General features: G+C 44.6%; 1 protein-coding gene across 7 annotated transcripts in view; it reads left to right on the top strand.

The window, feature by feature from the left end:
* The window catches only part of RABGAP1 (RAB GTPase activating protein 1), a 181,158-nt gene extending 157,742 nt beyond the window's left edge, over positions 1 to 23,416 (top strand). For 6 of the 7 annotated variants that reach the window (XM_058694213.1, XM_058694214.1, XM_058694216.1 and 3 more), the window contains 7 exons: positions 6,678 to 6,770; positions 7,203 to 7,313; positions 16,642 to 16,746; positions 17,606 to 17,689; positions 18,395 to 18,466; positions 20,112 to 20,309; positions 21,640 to 23,416. In XM_058694213.1, coding sequence (XP_058550196.1) covers positions 6,678 to 6,770; positions 7,203 to 7,313; positions 16,642 to 16,746; positions 17,606 to 17,689; positions 18,395 to 18,466; positions 20,112 to 20,309; positions 21,640 to 21,762 — 786 coding nt within the window. In that variant the 3' untranslated portion in view covers positions 21,763 to 23,416. Of the gene's footprint in view, positions 1 to 6,677; positions 6,771 to 7,202; positions 7,314 to 16,641; positions 16,747 to 17,605; positions 17,690 to 18,394; positions 18,467 to 20,111; positions 20,310 to 20,992; positions 21,139 to 21,639 lie in introns of all 7 variants that reach the window. The other variant, XR_009251422.1, reaches the window with a different exon arrangement.
* The last annotated feature ends 274 nt before the right edge of the window (positions 23,417 to 23,690 follow it).

Below are 23,690 nucleotides of genomic sequence, written 5' to 3'. Positions count from 1 at the left end.
ATCCTAACCATTTGCTCTTTGGAGAAACAGAAAACTCTTTGGCATTTGGGTGTATTTGTTCTTGGGGATATTTTTATTTAAGACCTAATAGCAGAATTAGTTTGAAATTCATTCTCTGCTCAGATCATTTGTGTAGTTAGTGTGTGTTAGGATCTTAGGCCCTATGATTGCAGCGGCTTCATCAGTCTTGTCTCTTACTCTATTCACAGAATTTTGCATAGTGTCTACATAGTGACTTCATCCTTACAGTGATCATATGAGGTCATTTTACAGGCATGTATACTGAAGCTTAGAGAACTGAAGAAAACTCCCAAAGGGTATAGAGTTAGTAAGTGATAGAGGTGGGGTCAGATCCCAGGAATTTCAGACTCTAAAGTCAATGCTTACCATCATTGTGCCGTGGTGTAAATGAGGGGGTGAATGAATGGGACGAGAGCCACTTGTATTGGTCCATTTTTGCTGATGTTTGTCATGTAATGGTGAGTAAGCTGAGTCTCTTGTCAGTTTGGCAAAGTTGTAGCTAAGTATAGCCAAGTTCAGTTTTCCTTATGACTAGACCAGGCTATAGTTTTACTTCTGTGTTTGTTTCCTACCTTTTATATTAGATTTCATGAGGAAACTTATGAGTGCTCTTTCTCTGCAGTGAACTATAAATTTTGCTGGTTATCACAAGGGTAGCACTGCCCACTACCTTCTTATTTTATTTTAATAAGCTGGTCTTCCTTGGTTGTTTTCTTTGTTTGGGTTTTCTGCTACTAATTTGTTTCTTACATTTTAGAAAAATACTCTGATGGTGGAACCAGAATGCCTAATTCTATTTAGTGATCTTTGAGGGAGTTTGAGCCTGAACTCTTTGAACAAATTAAATAAGAAGGCTCAGAAATTAAATAGAATGTTGATTTGTTTCAAGTGGTTGTAAGTGTGGGCTTGGGAGTCCCGCAGACCTTGGCTCTCATCCTGGCTCTGCCTCTGCTGTGTGACCCAAGGTAGTTTAACGTGACAGGGTTGTAGAGAGGGAAATCAGATGATGCCTTTAAAGTAGCTGCTGCTCTCCTGATGACTATCGTCATCACCACCACCACCCCCACCACCATCATCATCATCATCATCATCATCATCATCATCATCATCACCACCACCAGTGCTCATTTGGCCTGCCCGGTTTTGACCTCCTCTGCCCAGGCGTCTGCTTTCCTTAAGCCAGTTCACGTCAACACGCATTTATAGATTTTCTTATGTGCTCAGTGTTGAACATGCTACAGAGATGGATGAGAAACAAGAGTCACTCCAGATTTGTGTTCCTGTGCTGCTGTTGCCACCTAATAGGCTGGGCCCTTGGCTCTAGATGAGTCACTTTCCCTAACTAGGTCCTGATTCCTCATCAGTGAAATGAGGTGATAATTCCTACTATACCTATCTCAGACAGTTGTTTTGGGAATTAAATAAAATAGTAGCTGTAGAGGTATCTTGTTATCATGAAAGTCCTGTGTAAGTCTCAGGTTTTTAAATCAGTAACTAAATAAAGCAAAGACCCTGCCCCAAGCATTCTAAAAAAGGAAGATGGACTTGTATCAGATTTCTTTGTTTAGCATTGAGGACTTTGGGGTCAAGATCTCCTCAATATACCAGACCTCTTCATACCCACCCACTCCCTCACACAACATACTTCATCCCTGCCATATAGACCTACTAATATTCAACCCATCTCTCCTGCACTTGTGACTCCAGCCCAGTGGGGATTCTGACCTTTGCAGCAGTTTCTTAAGCCAAACTTGGAAATCAGCTCCTGTTTCTTATCCACAGCCTATTTCCTGTTCTTATGTGTTAAATGGATGTTGTTTAAATAGCTTGTTGCTTGCAACACATGTTCAGAGGGTAACTCTGTCTCTGATTCAAGATAAGAATGTAGATTTTTTTTAAGTTTATTTATTTTCGAGAGAGAGAGAGAGAGAGAGAGAGAGAGAGAGAGAATATGAATAGGGGAGGGGCAGAGCAGGAGAGAGAATTCCAAGCAGGCTCCAAGCTCTCAGCACAGAGCCTGACACGGGACTCGATCTCACGAATAATGAGATCATGACCTGAGCTGGAAGAGTTGGGACACTTAAAGGAGCCACCCAGGTGCCCCATTAATGTAGATACTAATAATAACATGTAATGGCTGCCCTTTTTATTAAGAAGACCTCATGTGTTGGGCACTCTCCTGAACTCTTGATATGCTTAATATCATGCAGTCTGGTTAACAGTAGTCCCGTAAGGACTACTGGAATTTTCTCAGATGAGGAGCCTGAGGCTGAGATAAGGCAACTCACCCTCCTTGACAGAGTAAGCCAGTGGCATAGCCATGGCTCAAGTCTGGGTCTGTCCACCTACAAAGCCCAAGTTCTCAGTGGCAAACTGTCCCACCTCCCTCCCACCCATGTTCACGGCCACTCTCCACTTTCTCCATTTTCTCTACCAGATCAGGTACCAGCTCTCCTGGGACAGATAGCACATGTTTTAAGAGAGAGCATCATCCATTTCCTGTGATAGATAAATGACAAGTGACCCAGGAAGAGGTGTTTGGGATTAAATACATACTTCTATCAGGTTATCAAACTGGCATGATCTAAGTCTCCACCTTCTGTCTGACTCAGGGTTTCTTAACCTGGGACTGTGGGTGGCTCAGGGAGCACAGGGATCTTCTGAAATGGTATGCAGAATGCTTTATTGCTGGTGTAGGGTGAGGGCAGAATTGGCTTCTGTGTTTTTTTATGGGATCCATGGCTTTCAGGAGACTTTTGAAGTAGTACTGTCTCTAACAGTGTTAAGAAACAATGTACAACTTGCAGCGGGATATAAAATTGGTTTTATCTAAATTATAAATGTAGTCTTATCACAGGAAATTATTAGTTTCCCCCCACCCCGAAAGTACATTTTAAATAGAAAAAATTTCAAAATTAAGCTTCTTTAAGGGCAAAAATACCTGTGTGTGATGCTGTGGTTTCCATAGCCTTCTGATAGGAGTCCACTAATAGTAGGTATGATTCGGAGCTCTGGGGCTGATTCCATAGCTTCCCTGCTTCCTCAATTCAATTAGATGTTATTGGTATAAGTAAGAGACAGATAAAATGAACCTTAGACTTTAAGAGTGAGGACTGTGTCTCTATTGATTATTTTCATGCTTGCTGTGTACCAAGGCATTAGGAAGTTTACAGTACTTGGGAGTCCCTGCCCTTGTGGAGCATGCATATTGTGTCCTATATACATCTTTGTATCACTAATGCCTCACAAGGAACACTGCACATGGCAGTGCTCAATTGTTGGATAAATAAATGTCCTGCTGCATCCTTATTAGGTTAAAAGGAAAGCCATTGGCTTCGATTTGTTCAGCATCTGATTACTGAGTCCCACTTATGTTCCAGGCATTGAGCTAGGTACCAGAGATACAGGGTAAGCAAAACAGATGTGGCTTGTTTCCCACTGGGAAGACAGACAATCAAGTAAGCACATAAATAAATAATTGTGAACTTGAACAGGTACCATGGAGGAATTGACTGGATGTTATGAGAATATATAATAACAAAGACCTGGCCTGATAGGAGAAGAAGGTGCCAGGGAAGGGCACTCAAGAAGTGACGTTAGAGCTCTGGTCTAAAAGGTGGATAGGAGTGAACCAGATGTGGGGCCGTCCAGGCAGGGGGACCAGACCTGCACCGTGTGCTCACTTCAGTTGCTATTTTCATTCAGAAGAAAGGTTGATGCAAAAAAGAGGAGGTCCTTTCTCATTAACTTAGCAGGCATTTCTGGGCATTCTCTTTGTGCCTGGACAAGGGACAGTGATGAGTGAGACAGTTCTGACCTGGAGAAGGCACTGATAATGGGACAGACAGGCTAAGAGGTGGTGATCTCTTGTTGGTGCAGCCTAAATAAGGAGGCTGGAATTGCTGATTTTGCTGCTGGTACCTGTTGGTTCCCCATTCAGGTATCAGGCATCTGCCTTTTCATGGGGTCCATTCCTCAGACATAGCCTGAACTGGTTGGCTCTGGTATACGGCTGCCCATGCTCCAAAAGTCAGGATCGGCTGTGAACCCTTTAGAAGCAGTGTTGGTTTTATTTATCTTTTGTTTGTGGTGGGGGTGGGGGGTGAGGGGCAACGTGGTGAAGTGGGGGATGGAGACCAAGAACAAGCGAGGAGGAGAAATCTGGGAGCAAAGCAGAACTGATGAAGTCAGAACTCTGGACCAGCGAGGAAGATGGTGGAGCTCTGTTTGTGTCCAGTCCTGGGGGGTGATCCCTGAGGACTGACTGAGAAGCATAGGTGGGGACCGTCATCTAGAGAAACAAGCGGGAGCTCTATGTTAGAGAGGCCCGGAATAATTACGAGAATTATTTTTCAGCAGCATTTATTTTGTTTATTTAATTATAAAAATAAATCATGCTCACGGCAGAAAACTTGCAAAATGTGGGAAGTACATAAAGAAATGCCTGGATCCTGTCATGAAAATGTCAGAACCAAATGAGATAGCATGTGTTAAAGGTTTTAACATCTATCAGGAACTCTGTGTACGGTAACTGCTGTTACAGTGCTGAGGCACAATTAACCCTTCCACTCTGAGAATGAGACCTTTATCATAAGGGGTAAGGAAATGTAGAAGAAACGGTTTTGTAATTAGCCTTTTATAATGTATGTTTATGGGGGAAACATGTTAGCCCTTCCTTACCCCAGAATGAGAATGAAAAGTTGAAGAATCCTGAAGATTTGTGAGAATGTTTTATAGGATTTATGTCAGATTTTTTTTTTTTTTTTAATAAAGCACTAGGTGGAGCTTTATATCCACTGTCCTCCCTGTCATTTAGCCAGACTGACAGCGAAGAACACAGGGAGGAAGTGTTTGCTGCCCACAAGCCTCATTTCTTTTCTCTTCCTCTACTATTGATCTGTTAAGATTGTCTATAAATTTACTGATCACACAGATGTTTTATTGAGGTGCTTTCTTTGTGAATCACTTATGTACACAAAACATTTACCCCAGCATTGGCCTTAAACCGCAGAAGATCTGTCACTCTCCAGCTTGTGGTCTCACCCCAAGTGTTTAATGGGCATCTTTCTATAGAGTGCAGCCAGGGCATTGTGTTATGTTCCTGGCTGCCTTCCTGTAGTAAGAGCCAGACTCCAGGAATAAGCTCTGATTGAGGCAGACCTGTAAACATCCGACGAGGGCAGTATCCATAGAGTGCATGGGAGGAAACACCAGGGCAGCTCAAGTAAGATGGAAAGGAAATCATGGAACAGGATTTGGAGATGCTGCACACTGGGGCTGCCCCACCCCCTTTCTAGGTCTCCATTTCTTTGTCTAGAAAATAAGGAAGTTAGAGGAGCCTACCTCTGAGATCCCTAATTCCTGGAACTGGGGGCTAAAAGTCCCAATTTGTGAGCCAGCAGCACTGTGCTGATTATTGAAGCTTCAGGAAGGAATGAGCATTTGCTTTATAATCAGTGCTTAAATTGCACGTATTTATTTTAGCACTTCTCTATGTCTTGTATTTCATAGTCTTTCAAAGTGTAATTTAAAAAATACCAAAGGGTTAGTGGTTTAGAGGAAGGAGTCAAACAGAAGTGTAAGAGTTGCATCTTGAAAGGATGCCCTTGGTTACGTTCAGGTTGAAGAAAAAAAAAAAAAAGGACCAGCCTATAAGAGGCTAGGGGAGCTGTTTAGGTAGAACGAGAGCCAAGAGAATAAAGAGAAAAAAGATTGCCTGGAGGGAAGAAGAGTCCGTTGGTGATGTTAAAGAGTGAAAGGCTGGAACTTTGTAGTCGAATTGGGGAGAATTATGACCCACTGGATGGAGTGATAAAGAAACCACTAGTGACCTTCAAGAGAGTATTTTCTATAGAGTAGTCAGAACAAAAGCTTGATTTAGAGAGACTAAAGAGAGGCCATGAAGCAATGGAAGTGAAATGTATACATACACCTGTGGTTTGCAGTGGCTGGTAAGAAGTGTGAGAGAAAGAGGACAGTAGTTTGATGGGGTAAAAGAGCAGCTAAGCAGAGTGGTCGGCAGAATGGTGTTTTTAAGGGCAGAGGGAATTGTGTCTACTTGAAAGCAGCTCAGGAGCTAGTAGAGAGGAAAAGTGATAGATGGGAGGATAGTAAGGTGAGTTCAGCTTGGACTTTGCATGGAGTTTAGCTGACTGGGCTCAAATCCCCTACCTGTCAGTCCCTAACTGAGTGACCTTGGTCAAGTTATGTAATCTCCTTATACGTCCATTAACTTGCCTATAAAATGAGGATGATAATACCATACCTTGTAGAGGTGTCCTGAGGTCACAGACTGAAAGCACCTTTCGGTAGTGCTGGTATGTGTGAAATAAAATGGTGGAGGAAGACAGTGGCGATTAGGAACAACAGGACCCAGAACTCAGGTAGGAAGGGTCATCATAGGGTATTCATTCTAACACTGTTAGTAAAAATCTTAGGAAGCCATTATCCCGAGCAGAACCCTAGACCCTAGTGATGAAGAAATCTGTGTCCTGAGCTTACGCTCCGCTGCGATGATTCCCCTCCGCAAATAGGAAACACCACTCCCGGAGTGACCGGAGATGCTCAGGTCAGCAGAGGTCTTGGTCTTCAGTGCAGGCCCTGAGATACTCACCACTTCTGGTACTTTTTAATTTGTGCTGTGGTTTATCCTACAGATTAGTCAGAAGAAGTTGAAAAAATATGAAAAAGAATATCACACCATGAGGGAACAGCAGGCCCAACAAGAAGACCCGATCGAGCGATTTGAGGTTGGTTTGCTTATGGCCCGGGCGATGTGAAGACCTTTCAGGCTTCCCTTGCATATGATTGTGCCTGTAACTAGCTTTGTTGAGTTTTAAAATTCAGTTCCACTGCTTCTGGGTTCAAGTTTCAGTTTGAATTTGCAAATTGGAAAGTAAGATCTGTTGTGCTTTAAGCCAGCTGCCTGGGTTGTCACAGTTCAGTGGACTTCTGTCACAGTTAATCTGAAGTAACTGCTTGACAGAGTCACTGGAACCAGTTAGGTATTTCTCACCAGAGACAGAAAAGAAGAAAGTGCTGGTTGCCAGCACGTTAGGACCAGCCACTCCTCCCATGATTTCCATAGGACTCAGAAATGAGTTTTGAGGGTTAGGCCTGAGAAATTGTCATTTTCATCACATTTCTACATGTTGTATAACTGGTTTCTTTCTACATTTCAGCGAGAGAACCGGCGTCTACAAGAAGCTAACATGAGGTTGGAACAGGAAAATGATGACTTAGCCCACGAGCTGGTAACCAGCAAGATTGCACTGCGCAAGGACCTGGATAACGTGAGTCTTACTTGGCAGAAGGGATGGATTCTGTTGAAACTCTTGGCTTCTCCCCTCGTCGAGTGCAGTCCTTGAATGGTAGTATTTATTGTCCTAACACATCACCTACAAAGTGTCCTTCCTGTGATACCACTTGCTTCCCTCCTTCCCTTCGGGGGCTTTCAGTTAAGCCCTCCTTCCCACGTTCTTGTCAAACAGGCAGCCCTCAAACTCCTTTCCCATCATTGTTTGATAAGAGGCCTTGTGACTAATTTGTATGCCCTCACAATTGGCAGGAGCATTTAATCATTATAATTTACTTACCTTCCCTGAGAAGAGATTCTGTTATCCTGCATGTTAGGTGCCTGTTGAAGAAGCATTGCTGATGGTTATAAGGCTCAGTGCCTCAGCAGCTTGCCATTTCACCAGTAATTTCAGTTGGCAGATGTTCTTTCTTTGCTTTTCCTAATCGTAAAGATCACGGTGATGGCTTTCCTGGCAGGGTATTTGTCCATTTTCTATACTATAAGCCTCCCCTTGAACAAGTGTAGTCTTCCATATGTCGTTTAGGTCAGAAGTTGGCAAACTTTTTCTGTGAAGGGATGGATAGTAAACAGTCTAGGCTTTGTGGGCCATATGGTCTGTGTTGCAACGTCGAACTCTGCCACTGGCACAGAAGTAGCCGTAGACCGTAAGTAAAGGAATGAGCGTGGCTGTGTTCCAATAAAACTTTATTTACAAGAATAGGTGGCAGGCTGGATTTGGCACATGAACTGTAGTTTGCCAACATCTGACTCAGATTTCCTTGTCAGGCTCCTAAGATTACTGTTCTGCTCATTGGTTTCCTGAGGTTCTAGAGAAGGCTCAGGCTGTTGAGGGTTCCCAGGGGACTTACATGATATGTTGAACCCCATAAGATCTATGAACTTCACGGGGTCCTTGACATCCACCAAATACGTATGAAAATGCTGTGTTCTGTTTTTCTTTGAAAGTCCATGCTTTCATTAGTTTCTCAAAGTGGTTCACAAGTGAGATGAGAGAGTGAGACGGCAGTACATACTGGTTTTTATTCTCTTTAGAAATAGAATAATGGAGTAAAAATTTTTGGACAGACCTGTATTCTAGTAGCAATTACACTCCTTCCAAGTAGAGTAAAATGTGCAGAGGTAGAACAGTAGCGTGACAGTGAGAATGCCATGACTCGGTGTGTGTGAACAGCGCCACCAAAGTTTTCGCCACAGGCAGTGTCAGTGCCTCTGCTTGGCAGCTGCACAAAGCTGCATGTAACTGGGAAGTCTCCTTTTTCCAGTTTTTGCAGGTAGGCGGTTTCAAGGTCATTAGCCCTCAGTAACCGGAACCTAGAGCTCTTACTGTCTTTTGGTTTACCACAGTCTGGCCATCAGGTTCGAGTCAGAACCTGACAGAGGGCATGCCCTCTGTTCTTCGCAGGAACACCATAGAATCATCCCCTCCCTGTTCAGGCCTTTCTGCCAAGTGCATGGAGGGAGCTGGGTTACACTGAGCAGGAACTGCTGAAGCAGGGCCACAGCACACACCTGCGGCGGCTCCACAGAAGCTGGAGATCATGCCGAAAGGAGGTGAAAAAGACCAAAGAAGACGGGTCCTGGGTAGGAGCTCTGTGTTCCACAAAGGAATGATATGAAGAGGCAACTTAAGCTAGGATCCACGTGGATGTTTACTTGGAGCTGCTGCATTCTCATTGGACAGGCCCAGTAATCACACTGGTGTGCCCCTGTTTAAGGTGGATCACAGACTTCTTATGTTCTTGAAGCTTGCCCCTAAAAAGGTAAAGGTATAAACCTTTTTTCAAGTTGTATTATCCTGACACAGTAAAGAACTAGGTCCTTTAACATTCCTGATACCAACGTGAGAAATAGTTAAAAATGATATGAGTTCCCATTTCCTGATCACGTATGATAGGCACTGTGATAAGGACTTTGCTAACCTCTGGTATCTCATAACCTTGTCTCAGCCTTCTGAGGAGGGTTCATGAGCCCCATTTATGGATGAGGACTTTTTTTTAACAATCAGGAAACTTGAGACTCAGAGAGATGGAAGCGCCCCAGAGGAAGCGGAGCCAGGAACCCAACCCAGGCCCATCTAATTGGAATGCCCCAGTCTTTTCTACAATGCCACAGTCTCCAAAATAAATACGGAAAAGAGAGGCACCTGAGGGGCTCAGTTGGTTGAGTGGCTCAGTTGGTTAAGCATCTGACTCTTGATCTCGGCTCAGGTCTTGGTCTCACTGTTTGTGGGATTGAGCTCCGTGTCGGGCTCTGTGCTGACAGCACAGAGCCTGCTTGGGATTCATTCTCTCTCTCTCTTACTCCCTCTCTCTCTCCCTCTCTCGCCCTCTCCGTCCCTCCCCCCTTGGAATAAACTTTAAAAAATAGGTACATAAATAAGGAGCGAGAAGGTACGATTTGATGTCATTAACTACATCAAAACCATAGGTAGTGATACATAACAGCAAACCTTTTTTGAGCACTTAATTAGTTCTAGGCGTTGCCCTAAGTGCTTTTTACTTACTATCTTATCAGATCCTCAAAACAACCCATGTCATGTCAGGGATAAAGTGCAATCCCTATTTATTTATTTATTTATTTATTTATTTATTTATTTATTTATTAATTATATGAAATTTGTTGTCAAATTGGTTTCCATACAACATCTCAAAAAGTGCTCATCTCAGAAAGTGCCCAAGGGATACAGCAGGAGCGCTGATCCCCATTTTACTGGTGAAGACCTGAGGCAAAAGAGGTAAACTGTCTGACATGGATCCCACTGTCAGTCAGTGCCAGAGCCCTCAGATTGGAACCCAGATGGCCTGACGTCAGAGCTCACATTCCTAAGTTGGCTCAGAGGAGCAGGGCCCTGAACATCAAACTGAGGTCCCATCCTGTAGTGTCAGCCATCTCCACTAAGACAGACCTTCCCACAAGTCTGTCTTCTCGTTTCCTTTGAATCGTCACTGAAAACCAACTGAGGTTCTGAAGGGAGGGCTGTGGTGTTCTCTCACGCCTTTTTTTGGTTTTGGCCTTCAGGTACTCAGTCAGGTTTTTGAAAGAACTTCATTGTCTTCAGCTTTTCCCTTCTTGCATCCCAGAGTAAAATTATGGTATGTGACTTACCGGGTTTCCAGAACACTTTTCCAGTTGATGTTTTATGTCACTTTTATTGTTCCTCATCTGTCACTTTTGTTAATATGGAAATTACTAGTTAGCCACTGGGTCCCTAGGTGACCCCAGCCATGCTTTCTCCTCTGTGGCCCGGGAGTAATACCCAGATCTAACATTGTGCAAGGCACCTGGCACAAGGCCAACAGTGAGTCCCCTCTGGCACACTTGCTGTCTGCACTGAGCGCAGCGTCAGAGTGAGAGGGAAACTTTCGGGAGCCCTCCTGCTGAGATTTGGATTCTGGCTGCACTAAGCATTATATCTGTGACCTTGAGCAGCTTGTGAACCTTTCCCGAATGAATTATTTGGGCCTGTCAAGAATCAGTTGTGTGTATGGGTCTCCTCAGTTCCATACCTGCTCCATTAATCTATGCGTGTGTCCTTATGCTAACCCCACGGTCGTCATTGCTATAGCTTCACCATCAGAAGATCAGGTCTTGGGAATCCTCTTTGTTGTTGTTCTTAAAAAACAGTTTGGTTCTTCTATCATCTGCATTTCTATATAACTAATAGACTCAATTTGTCAGCTTCTAGAAATAACAGCCTTCTGGGATTTTGAGTAGGGTTGCACTGAATGTATAAATCAGCTTGGGGAGAATTATCATCTAAATAGTATTTGAGCCTTCCAATCCATGAATAGGTTATAATTTTCATTTATTTGGGTCTTTTTCAATTTCAGCATTGTTTTTAGTTGTCAGTTAACAAGGCTTGCACATTTTTTAATTTATTGTAAAGGATATTGTTTTCTTAAATGCATTTTCCAATAATTTCTTGCTAATCTCTAGAAACAAAACTGATTAGGGGCACCTGGGTGGCTCAGTTGGTGAGTGTCCAACTTCGGCTCAGGTCACGATCTCATGATTCGTGAGTTCGAGCCCCACATCGGGCTCACTGCTGTCGGCCCATTAGTGCAGAGCCCGCTTCAGATCCTCTGCCCCCTCTCTGCCCCTCCCCTGCTCGTGCTCTCCCAAAACTAAATAAATATTTAAAATTTTAAAATAGAAATAAAACTGATTACATGACCTTCTATCCTGTGACCTTGCTGAATTCGCTTAGGATTCTAATAGCTATTTTTGTTTGTTATTTAGGATTTTCCACATACACAATCATTCATCTCGGAATAAAGACAGTTTATTTCCTTTTGAGTCTTTAGGCCTTTTTCTTGCCTTCCTGCACTGACCAGGATCTTCAGAACAGTGTTGAACGGGAGAGGCCCCCTCCCAATGAGGCTCCCTTGTTGCCGTGTCCCAGGTGTCACCTGTAGATTTTCCAGAGATTGGGTTGAGGAAGTTCTCCTTTCTTCCTATTTGCTGAGTTTTTGTCATGAATGGGTGTCGAGTTTTGTTATTCTTCCTGCATTTGTTAAGATGATTATTTACTATTTCTTGTAATTCTGTTAATATGGTGACATAATTTGATTTTTTAATGTAAACCAGCCTTGCATTCCGAGGAAATTTAGGGTTTCCTTTTTTTCCCTTCAGATTTTTATTTGTATTAAAATTTCTGTGTTCATGAGGAATATTTGTCTGGAGTTTCCTTAATTTTGTGTTGGTGTCAAGGTAATGATGGCTTTCAAAAATAAATTGGGAAGCATTCCCTCCTGTTTTCTTAAGGCCTTTGTGTAGTATTCTTCCTTGATTAAATTTTGGATTTACCTAGTGAAGCCATGGGGGCCTGGAATTTTCTTTGGAAATTATTTAATAATGAATTCAGTTTACTTCCAGACACAGAGCTATTCAAATTTTCTAATTCTTCATGTGGCTACTTTCATCATTTCTGTCTTTCACGTAACATAATCATGTCAGTTATCTAATGTATTGGCAAAGTCATTGGTATTTCCATTGGTATTTCTTTTAATGTTTATACGATCTACTGAGATGGTCTGTCTTTCATTCCTGATATGGAATGGATTTGTGTCTTCTTTTCCCTTAATTTGACATTTCTAGAAATTTATCAAGTGTGTTGATTTCTTCAAAACCCACTTTTTGGTTTCTTTTGTTTCTGCTTGTTTTGTTCCATTGATTTCTCCTTTCCGTTATTTTTTTTCTAACTTCTTTTTTAGTTTAGTTTGCTCTTTTTCTAGCTTTTTTTTTAATGTTTATTTTTGAGAGAGCATGGGTGGGGGAAGGGCAAAAGGGAGGGGGACAGAAGATCCAGAGTGGGCTCTGCACTGACTGCAGTGATCCTGATAGGGGGTTTGAACTCCTGAACCACAAGATCATGACCTGAGCCGGAGTTGGACGTTCAGCCAACTGAGCCACCCAGGGACCCCTCTTTTTCTAGCTTCTTAAAGGGAAAGCTTGATCATTAATTTTGGACACTTTTTTTCTTTTTCTTTAAAAAAAAACTTTTTGGGGTGCCTGGGTGGCTCAGTCGGTTAAGCGTCCGACTTCGGCTCAGGTCATGATCTCGCGGTCCGTGAGTTCGAGCCCCGCGTCAGGCTCTGTGCTGACCGCACAGAGCCTGGAGCCTGTTTCAGATTCTGTGTCTCCCTCTCTCTCTGACCCTCCCCCGTTCATGCTCTGTCTCTCTCTGTCTCAAAAATAAATACACGTTAACATTTTTTAAAAATAAAAATAAAAATAAAAAAACCCTTTTTTTAAATTTATTATTTTTGAGAAAGAGAAAGCATGTGAACAGGGAAGGGGCAGAGAGAAAGAGAGGGGGATAGAGGATCCAAAGCAGGCTCTGTGCTGACAGCAGAGAGCCTGATACAGGGCTCGAACTCAGGAACCATGAGATCACGACCTGGGCAGAAGCCAGAAGCTTATCAACTGAGACACCCAGGCGCCCCTGGACCCCTTTTTTCCTAAAATAAGCATTTTAAAGTTACATATCCCCCCTCAAGCACTATTTCAGCTGCATCCTACACATTCTGATAGGTTTGTTTTTATTTTCATTCAGTTCTTATTTTTTCTTTGACCTGTGAATTGGTTAGTATCAATTAGTATTAGTTTATTAAACAACTATTAGTATTAGTTGTTTAATTTGCAACTATTAGGGATTTTTCCCAGAGATTTTTCTGTTGCTAATTTCTGATTTAATTCATTTGTGGTTGGAGTACATATCCTTTCTGATTTTAATCCTTTTAAAATATATTTATGCTTATTTTAGGGCCTACTTTTGCTCTATTTGGGTGCATGTCCCACAAGCACTTGGAAAATGTGTGTGTTCTTTTGTTGTGGGTACAGTCTTCTATAAATGTCAGTTTGGTCAAGTTGATTGAGTGTTGTTAAAATCTTCCATAAACTTACTTGTTTTCCCTCTGCTTGTTCCATCACTTACTGAGAGAACAGTGAGGAAGTCTCTAATTGTGCATTTATTTCTCCTTTCAGTTATGTCAGCTTTAATTTCCTGTAATTTGAATTTATGCATACATTTCAGATTATTACGCCTTCTCAGTGGAATGAGTCCTTTATTGTTATGAAATGTCACTTTTTGCCTCTGGCAATACTCTGCTCTGAAATCTGCTTTGTCTGATATTAATGTAGTCACTCCAACTTTCATTATATTGCATGGTACATCTTTCTCCATCCTTTGGCTTTTAACATATCTGTGTCTTTATATTTAAAATGGTCTTTTGTAGCCAGCTTATAGTTGGGTCTTGCTTATTTTATTGAGTCTGATAATCCCCTTCTTTTAACTGCAATGTTTAGGCCAGTTACGTTTAATGTAATTACTTATATGGTAGATTAAGTCTACCATCTTGCTATTTGGCTCTCTATTTGTTGCATTTGCTTTTTATTTCTTTTCTTTCTCCTTTTCTGCCTTCCTTGGTTTAATTGGGTATTTTCATGATTTGAGTTTATCTCCTTTATTACCTTATTAGCTATTCCAGAGCTTTCTTATTTCCAGGCCTCTGTCAGCATCTCTGGCCCCTTAACTCTGCCTCCTTGATGTTTTGAGATGTGCTATTTGGAACCCTTTGCCCTACTTCTTGTCCAGAATGTGCCTCTAGGTAGAAATCCAGGGTGGTAGTAGAATCCATCTTGTTCGTTTTCTTTCTCCCAGAAACCACAGTCCTGCATTTATTATTTTCACTGTCTGAAAATAGTAGTTTCATACATTTTATCCAGTTTTTTGTTTACAGTAATAGGGTAAATCTGGTCCCTGTTAGTCCTTCATGACCAGAAGTGGAAGTCTGGATTTGTATTTATTCTCTCCAGACCCTCCCTCTTCCTATGCTTATGCAGATGGAGTGCAGGGAGTGTGGTGCCCTTAGGGGATGCTGGTCAGGCCAGTCCATTAGTTTCTGTGCACCTCCCTTTCACAGCATTGAGAGTCACTTCTTGGCGTGACAACACCAACACTGGGCTTAATGTCACACCACCTGGTTGTAGATTACAGCTCTGCTACATGCGCTGTGAGAACGTGAAGGAATCACTTCCCCATTTGCTTTTCTTTTCTTTCTTTCTTTCTTTCTTTCTTTCTTTCTTTCTTTCTTTCTTTCTTTCTTTCTTTCTTTCTTTCTTTCCTTCCTTCCTTCCTTCCTTCCTTCCTTCCTTCCTTCCTTCCTTCTTTCCTTCTTTCTTTCTTTCTTTCTTTCTTTTTTTTTTTTTTTGAACAAACTGGGGAGCCAGGGTGGGCAGGAAAGACTTGACTTCAAAGACCCAGTTCATATCCTGACCATTTCACACTTCTTAGAATCACTACCATGATAGTGATGACGAATAGCTGAGAGAACATACGAATGTGCCACAGGCTCCAAATTACTTCTCAGAAGAGGATAACTGAGTCCAGGGGAGGGAAAAGAGAGGTAATAGGTTGCTCCACAGATCAAAGTAAAACAAGTCTTTAACGGGACTTGCCCCTCTTTACTAGTTGTTTCCTCTCTTGTTTGATTCTCATTTCCCTTTTGATTGCTTCTTGGGTTTGAGCTGTAGAAGAAGATGACAAGCCACTCCCCAGAAAGGATTGGCCTTAACTCTTGGACCCCACTTAATTGCACACTTGTACAGTTTGCCTGTAATTAATGCCTTTTTGAGATTGCGTTATCATGCCATTCTCAGTTCTCCATGTAAGGCCTCAGCCCTGCAGATCCTGATCCCCCCCCAAAGAAGATTCATCAGGGGAGGTGGTATAGTGGAATGTGCCAGGGGCTCCATGACACCTCTTTTTTTTTTTAATTAATTTTTTGTAACATTCATTTTTAAGAGAGAGAGAGACAGAGCATGAGTGGGGGAGGGCAGAGATGGAGACACAGAATCTGAAGCAGGCTCCAGGCTGTAAGCTGTCAGCACAGAGCCCGATGCGGGGCTCAAAACCACAAATTGCGAGATCATGTCCTGAGCCGAAGTTGGACGCTTAACCAACTGAGGCTCCCCTCCATGATACCTCTTTAGCTAGGTGACATCAGAAATGCTGTTTAGTTTCAGGGAATCCACCATCCATTCATTGTTAAAAAGGAGGTGGTATATAACAAAGACCCTCCATATCTAGCGGTCTGTAACTAGGAGCTTGTGCCCTCTAACATGCTCATTCTTCACTTATCCTTGAAATGTCCAGTCTCAGGGACTCCTGTATCTGGCATAGGTGCATCATTTTCACTTAGACCCACAGATCTACCCACCAGACTTTTGTATGCTTTCAAAAAACACTGGGGTAGAGGGTGGCCATTTCAGATAATGAAAAGAGAGCGTCAGGAGGGAGGTGGCTTCCTTTATCAAGTGATGAGAATGAGGTGCAGAACTTGTTTGATGAAGCACATGAAATACTAAGAGTCTGGAGGAGGAAAACCAGAATTTATCATTACTATTATTAGTGATAATGACAGGTACCTTTTATTGAGTGTTTACTGTATTCAAGGTGCTGTGCGGAGTCCTTTCTGTGTTTTATCCCTCATATGACAAGCCTGAAGTTCAGAATGATTCTCAGTGACTTGTTCAAGTGGCACATGATTCAGGAATGATGGGAGTTGAGCCCAGGCTATCTGATGCCAAAGGCTGAGCCCCTCACCACTGTCCTGCACAATGTCTGCGCAAGAGACTGAGCCAGGCACTTGTGCATGAGAGTCTCTGTGTGACCTCAGGCATGTCATTTCCCCTCTCTGGATCAGTTTCCCAGTCACGTTAAAATGGGATTGTGCTGGCCAATTCAGACCCCATCCGGTTCTCGACTCTTGTTGTGTGACAGCATCTCTTACATGCTTCAGGCTGAAGAGAAGGCAGATGCACTCAATAAGGAGCTGCTTATGACCAAACAGAAGTTGATTGATGCGGAAGAAGAGAAGAGACGGCTGGAAGATGAGTCTGCTCAGGTAAGGGGAGCTCAGCCCTCCCACATGCCTCTGTGTCTTGACAGTCATGAGTCCAGCTGGCGGCTTCCTGCTGCCACTGGGGAACCCGCAGACAGCTGGCTTCAGTTTCCCTCCAAAGGCTTTTTTTATTTACTGTGAAAAGCATAATGGTTGTTAATAATTAGAGCGTAGCAGGAGACAGTGGGGCAAAGACCATCCTTTCTTGGGGCAAGAGAAACTCCTGTGTGTCAGCATCCGAGTGTGACAAAGAAGAGAGTTATTTTAGCATTTCTGCAGAAGGAAAGCAGCCATCGTATAATGTCTAGCTCTTCCCCTACCTGTCCGCTGGCATCTCCCCCACAGAGCAAACTCTGGAAGGCCTATCCTGAGCTAGCCTCCACAGTCACTGGGGGCACAGACCCGCAGCCATAGGACGAAGAGCTTTGGATGCTTCGCACCACGGAGGAAGCCCTTTCTTGCCCTCATGGTTCTCCGTAATGGTCATGCTGTTTAGTCTCTGTCAGGACAGCCTGAATGAGAGCAGGGCGTTTTCTCCATCATGAGGAAGGAGCAGTTCTCTGATGAGCTCTTGAGTCTGTTTGGTTTATGCTGTGTCCTCAGCTCAGGCTCACGGTTGTGCTGCACTGGCAGGGGGAGCCTTAGCCAAAGCCCCACTCCGAAACGGGGTTTGATCTTTTATGGAAGCGTTTTGACTGTTCTCTCCCCCTCCTGGCATCAAGACCAGGCAGGTGAAACAGAACGCTTCCTGAGTAGGTTGGTTACTTTTTGGAAAGCCCAGAACAGAGCAGTTAGTGCCAGAGCTTTGTATTTCCTTTCAGACATTCACTTTTCCTTTTTTTTCTTTTTTTAACACCTGCAGTTAAAAGAAATGTGTCGTCGGGAACTCGACAAAGCAGAATCTGAGATTAGAAAAAACAGTTCCATCATTGGTGACTACAAGCAGGTGAGTGAGTGCACTGTTGGTGGGCCACATGCTCTGGAAGCCCTGCTCGCCTGGATGAGTGTGTCCCCTCCACACCCTGGGCTTCCCGGCTCTGCCACCCGCACCGACCGGTCACTGTACTTCACCGGGCAAGTGACGTCACTGATTCTTAACGGGAAAATAAGAGAAATGGTCCCTGTCTCAGAGAACCGTCATGAGGGTTCCATAAGATCGTGTCTGTAGAGGGCCTGGCACCCTGCCCCACCGATAAATAGGCATTTAATAAATGAGAGCCACGCTCTGTTCTTACGGCCTCACATTCACCTATGCTCGTAGGCCGTAGAACCACTTCTCTCCCTGGCTGGTTTCAGTTTTAAGAACATAACTGAACTGGTCTTGTTCTTTCCTACACTTGGATCTCGTGCCGGCTTGTGAGTCCGTCAAGTGTGTGTAAACCGTTGGCCATCGAGTGGGGCACCAGTGAGTTCCTCGAGTCCTAGGCCCATGGATATGGAGGTGGCCCAACCAGAGGAACCTCTGCTCTTCCCCCGACTCGACTCGTCCCCCCGGCACCCTCCCCCACCCGGCACCACCTCCACCCGGTGTGCAAGTACCGTCCTCTCCGCTCAGCACGGTCCAGCTTCCACTGCCGGATTCATCCCAAACCCAGGTTATGCGGATGATGACACTGCTCAAGAGACTGTCTCATTTCATTTGTTTCTGTAGATTTGTTCTCAGTTGAGTGAAAGATTGGAGAAGCAGCAGACAGCTAATAAAGTGGAAATTGAGAAAATTCGGGTAAGTTTTCCTCTACCAAAGAGATTCTGTACAACCTACTTCATTTTATGGCTTTGTTCAGCACAACAGATTTTGGGAGAGGGTAGTTTGATTTCCCTTTGATTTCAAACGTGAGAGAAGCCACCCAGTACCCTGTTAGGTTCCTGTCATGGCCTGGCTGACAGCTGGTGGTGTGCCGGTCTCCTCTGGAAGGGAGTACAGATGAGACCCAGAGATCTGGTTTTCAATCTTAAAATACAATTGGCCTTTTCCTTATAAATCCACTTAACATCCTCTGGATATCGTGACTGAAAAAAAAAAAAAAAAAAAAAAAAGGCGACCTAGGATTTCTGAATGTCGTCAGTACGGCAGGTGATCACTGCAGGGCACAGAGGTGAAGGAGTCCAGCCAGCAGTGGGTTTTGCTTGAGGGTAGGGGTGCAGAGACCAGGACCCTGTGGTATCACTTGTCATTCCCTGTGTTCTGTACACTGGGACACTCCCCTTCGGAGCTCAATTACTTCTGTTTATAATGGATCCCAAAACAACGAGGACTTTGTGTAATGTTTTTGTTTTGTTGCCAGTTTGGGGGCTTTTGTAACTTGGTGCTTTCTTTCTTTAGGCTGTCCCTGTGTTAGAAGCACTTATCACATTTTTCAGAGATGAGTAATTTACCGAAAGATGCTTTTCTAACACACTTACGACCCCGTGGACAGGAGGGTGGGAGGGATGTGCTCATGGCCTCGCACACACATCAGCAGTTTACCTGGAGCGAGAATACACCTGGCCTCCGCCCTGAGTAGAGTGTAAACAGCAGTATCTATTTTTTAAATATGACTTATTATCTGATTCTAAAACTGTTAATGCCCACTGCAGAAAATTTGGAAAATGAAAGAAAACAAGCTCTTGTAATTGTATTACCCACAAATAACATCACCGTTATTAACACTTCGGTGTACATTCTTTGAGTTTCTGTGTTTATTTCAACGTACAAAATGCCGTTCATTCTGAGATACTCATTTTTTCCACATTCACATCTGAGAAATTGGGACATGCCTTATAACTGAGGGCTTTCTAAAGTGGCTTAATTGGGAGAATGTTTTCTTAGAGGAACATGAAATGGGGTTTCTTCCAGTCAAGGCCATCTTACTTTGATGAAATGCGGTAAATATTTGTAACCATGCTTTACAGACATTTCTGTTCCTTGGTCACCCAGCATTTAACCAGTTCACCGTGCTATGAAAAATTCCTCAAAAACTTTTTAGAGGCTGCATACAAACTACCTTGTATAAATACAGCACAGCTCTGTATTTCCTCTCCCACAGCGGTTGGATAGTTTATACCCCCTGCCCCATTTTGTTTCTGTCTCTGATTCCACAGTGAAAATCTTTGTACGTGAATCTTTACTCACGGCATCTTCGTTTTTTTAACCGAGGTTCCTAGAAGGGAGGTGACAGACCAGGACATAAGAATATTTTTATTGCTTTTAGTGTATGACACCACGTGGCTTTTCCAGTAGGGCATCTGCCAAAGAGAACATAGTTTTTCAGAAGCTGTGGCGCTCAACCGAGAAGCCATCTCTTGGCTCCCCAAAAAGGAGGCGCCCACACCTTCCCGCAGGGCTGGTTTCTCTTCTTTGCCTCTTCACGTCTGACCTTCAATTTCAGCAAAAAGTGGATGACTGTGAGCGCTGCCGGGAATTTTTCAACAAAGAAGGTCGCATAAAGGGCCTGAGCTCAGCCAAGGAGGTTTTAGATGAGGACACAGATGAGGAGAAGGAGACCCTGAAGAACCAGCTGAGGGAGATGGAACTGGAGCTGGCCCAGACCAAGCTGCAGCTGGTGGAAGCGGAGTGCAAGATCCAGGTAACGGCCGCCGCCCGGGCCCGCCCGCGTGGGCGGGAAACCCTGGAAGTGGCCTTTACGCTGTGGGGGCTTTTTCCCTTTTAACCTTTGCCCATAATCCCTGTGGGAAGAAGCCCATTACTTACGATTTACCAGCGGATGTTAATTAGTATTTGGACGGTCATAAGAATTGGACTTTATCGGAGGATTGTCCGTGAACCTTGGGATCTTTTTGGTGAAGCAGAGAACACCTGCTTTGAAATCACAGCTGCACCACCAAACTGTGACCTTGGGTTAGTACAGAACCTCTTTACACTTCAGAGTCCTTATCTGCAAGTGGAGACAAGGCCCCCGTCTGATAGTTTGTTCTGAAGACTACGTAGGATGATGCTCAGAAAGGGCTCTCGGCACTGTGTCCGAGGACTTCCTAACTGCGAACTCGTAGGTCCCAACTCCCATCATTTAACTAGCTTTGTGACTTTGAACATGTGACCTGATTTATCTGAGCCTCCACTTCCGAAGAAGAAAGTGGGGCTTACTTAGGTCATCTTCACACTGCCGGGCCAGTTCCACGAGCACCGGTATAATACGGAGCACAGAGTGGGCCCTAAGCACCGTGTGTGGAAGGGACTAAGTTCAGGACTAAAGCTTAGGGCCCGGTCTCCCACATCACACACATTCACTGGGCATCTGCTCTTCGCCAGGCCCTGTTCTAGGTGCTGGGGTTGCAAAGCTAAGACATGGCTTGTGTGACTGTCCAGGACAATCAGGAAAAGCACCACCAAGGCAGCAGTATGTGAGCTGTGGTCAAAGAATGAACCAGGGTTGCAGCTGCAGAAGAGAGAGAACAGTGAGCATCCCTGGTGGAGGGAGCGGCGTGCTGAGCGGCAGAGGGAGGAGAGGGCCTGCCCAGTGAGGAGTGCCAGGAAGGCAGGGGTGGAGGTGGGCACTGAGCTGGCAGAGTGTCTCTGGGTCCAGATTATGAAACATCTCAAATGTCTTGCTAGGGAGTCTAGACTTTAAAGGTCTTTGCTGGAAATTAGTGGCGTGGTCTTTGAACCAGACCATTAGCTCTGTCTGCCTGATGTGCAGTCGGTGGATAAGAGAAGGAAGCGCTCAGTTAGGAGGTTGTTTTAATAAGTAGACGAGGCAAGAAATGAAGAGGTCTTAACTAGGAAAAATCCCAGAACTCTAGGGATTCCAGACCCTTTTATGCCAGGTGGAGACTGGGGAATTTCCAGAGGCCTCTCAAGAATAAATAGGCTGAATTCTCATCTTGGCTCAGCTCTCGGGAGGCACCTCCCTTGACACTGGAGCCCAGCATGCTCACCGTACATTGTTCCCCTTGCAGGACTTGGAGCACCATTTAGGCCTTGCCCTGAACGAGGTACAGGCCGCCAAGAAGACGTGGTTTAACCGAACCCTGAGCTCCATAAAGACGGCAACGGGGGTTCAAGGGAAAGAGACTTGCTGAGTGAAGTGGCTGCCTCCAGACACCTTCAGAAAACACGACACCTTTTGTTGCCTTCTTTGGCCAGATGTGTGATTCTGTGACATGTCCCAGGACCAGAATGTACCTAAGTCAGATCCATAGCAGCATGTTGGTAGGTCATTGGACCAGAGCTCATGAAGCAGGCAGCCTCTGGGGTAAGGCTCTCCTAACTACTGATGCTAACAGGCCTGCTGGCTGAGTGACGCTCTGGACACGCTCTGGGAAACCATCCTCCGTGTGAGCTCCCAGGCCTCTTCCTGGTGTGGGTCACCACCTCACCCAGCCCGAGGGCTGAGTTGACATTATCGGAGTTTGGGGATCCTTCAGGCTTTTGGTTTTTTTCTAAACCTTTAATCTTTTTTTTGTTTGTTTTTAAATATACATATTATATATATATTGTGGGGTGGGGGTGGGGGGGGCAGGGGATCAGTATCGCAAATAATTCTTATCTACTTCGTGCCAGCATAGGGTCCTCCAGGTAGACGCGGAGAAGCACTTTGTTTTAAATAGGAGGGTTTCCTGGTTGTAGTTGAAGCCACCTAGTTTTGTTAAAGAACACATTGCACAGGTGTTGGGTTTGGCATTATTCACGTTTCTGATCAATTCTATGCAACTCTTCTAGTTCCTCTTGTTTTTAGTGTTAGCTGCCAAAACGTCACAGGGCTGGGCTGGGCGACTTGACCGACTGTGAGACAGGGTTAATCATAATGTGGACAAATCTTATTTTGCTTCATGTGTCGTGTGTGTGTGTGTGTGTGTGTGTGTGTGTATAAATATCTTTTCCCAGTGTGCCCAACTGACAGTGTTTAAATCCCAGACTGAGACTGATCTGCACAACCTAATTATGTGGATATTTGGGCACTTAATGTCACTCCAGTTCTGCTGGGCTCCACTCTCCTCCCCCACCCTCTCGAGAGCTGGGAAATGCTCCATCACTTCAAGGTCCCTAGTGCTTTTGCACAACAGGTCATACAGGCAAGGAGGACACTGCGCCGTGTGCGTGCGTGCGTGCGTGCGTGTGTGTGTGTAGACACATGTGCGGGATGCACAGGCCCAGGCCCGGTCCTGCTGACCCGTGTCCCTCCCTGGCTGTCTGGGCCCCCGGGCCCTCCCCCGAGTGTGCTGGGTGCAGACCTCGCTGTTCAGATGGGCTGCAGGTTCTCACTTCAAAACTACAGAATGGAGGTTTTAGCACCTTTAAAAAAACAAATAACCTAGCCTTTTAATTTATATACTGATATGCTGACGGGCTGGCGCCGATGATCTGGTCTCCGCACGCAGGGTGCAGGTAGCTGTTCTAAGAGGCACTGGTTTGTGTATAAAGATTCTTGGGTTGTTTTGTATCTCTTTTCCTGTTGGCTATACTAACGCTTGCTGAGGTCACTGTGACAAGGGAGGTAACAATGGCAACCCCCACCCCCCGAACCACACCCTCCACCGCTTTCTGTGTCTTTCTTGTTCAGTTACCAAAACAGCTGTAAGCCCATCTAAAACTAGGTGCGTGGACATTGTGCTAGGGTAGTTTCAGTGTGTCAACTTTATGAACTGAAATATAAACCAGTAAAATTGTATTACTATTTCTTTTGTTGGTTTTATTTTAACAGCATATTCATTAAATATTTTGGTACAAAGAGCATCACTTTGTAGAAACCGGTTTCATCATTATGTGCTCCGGCCCCCTTCCCTGCTCCCACTGTCCGGGAAGAGCAGCCTCCGCGCTGTCGGGACAGGTGTGTGGGGGCCCCAGGCGCCTCCCCACCCCTACGGCTCCGGCGCGCCAGCGGCACGGGGTGTGGGGAGATGAGCTTCTCCTCTGCCAGGCCGACGCCTGCACCACCACGGCCGACTTGACCCGCTTGGTGAAATCCAGCGCCGTGTTCCCGGGGGAGGCGCCATTCCCGTGTTGGAGG

Source organism: Neofelis nebulosa, chromosome 12 (assembly GCF_028018385.1).
Source record: "Neofelis nebulosa isolate mNeoNeb1 chromosome 12, mNeoNeb1.pri, whole genome shotgun sequence".
In the NCBI taxonomy this organism is placed as follows: Eukaryota; Metazoa; Chordata; class Mammalia; order Carnivora; family Felidae; genus Neofelis; species Neofelis nebulosa.
The sequence above is the reverse complement of the archived record's forward strand: the minus strand, read 5'-3'. Positions and strand labels throughout refer to the sequence as shown.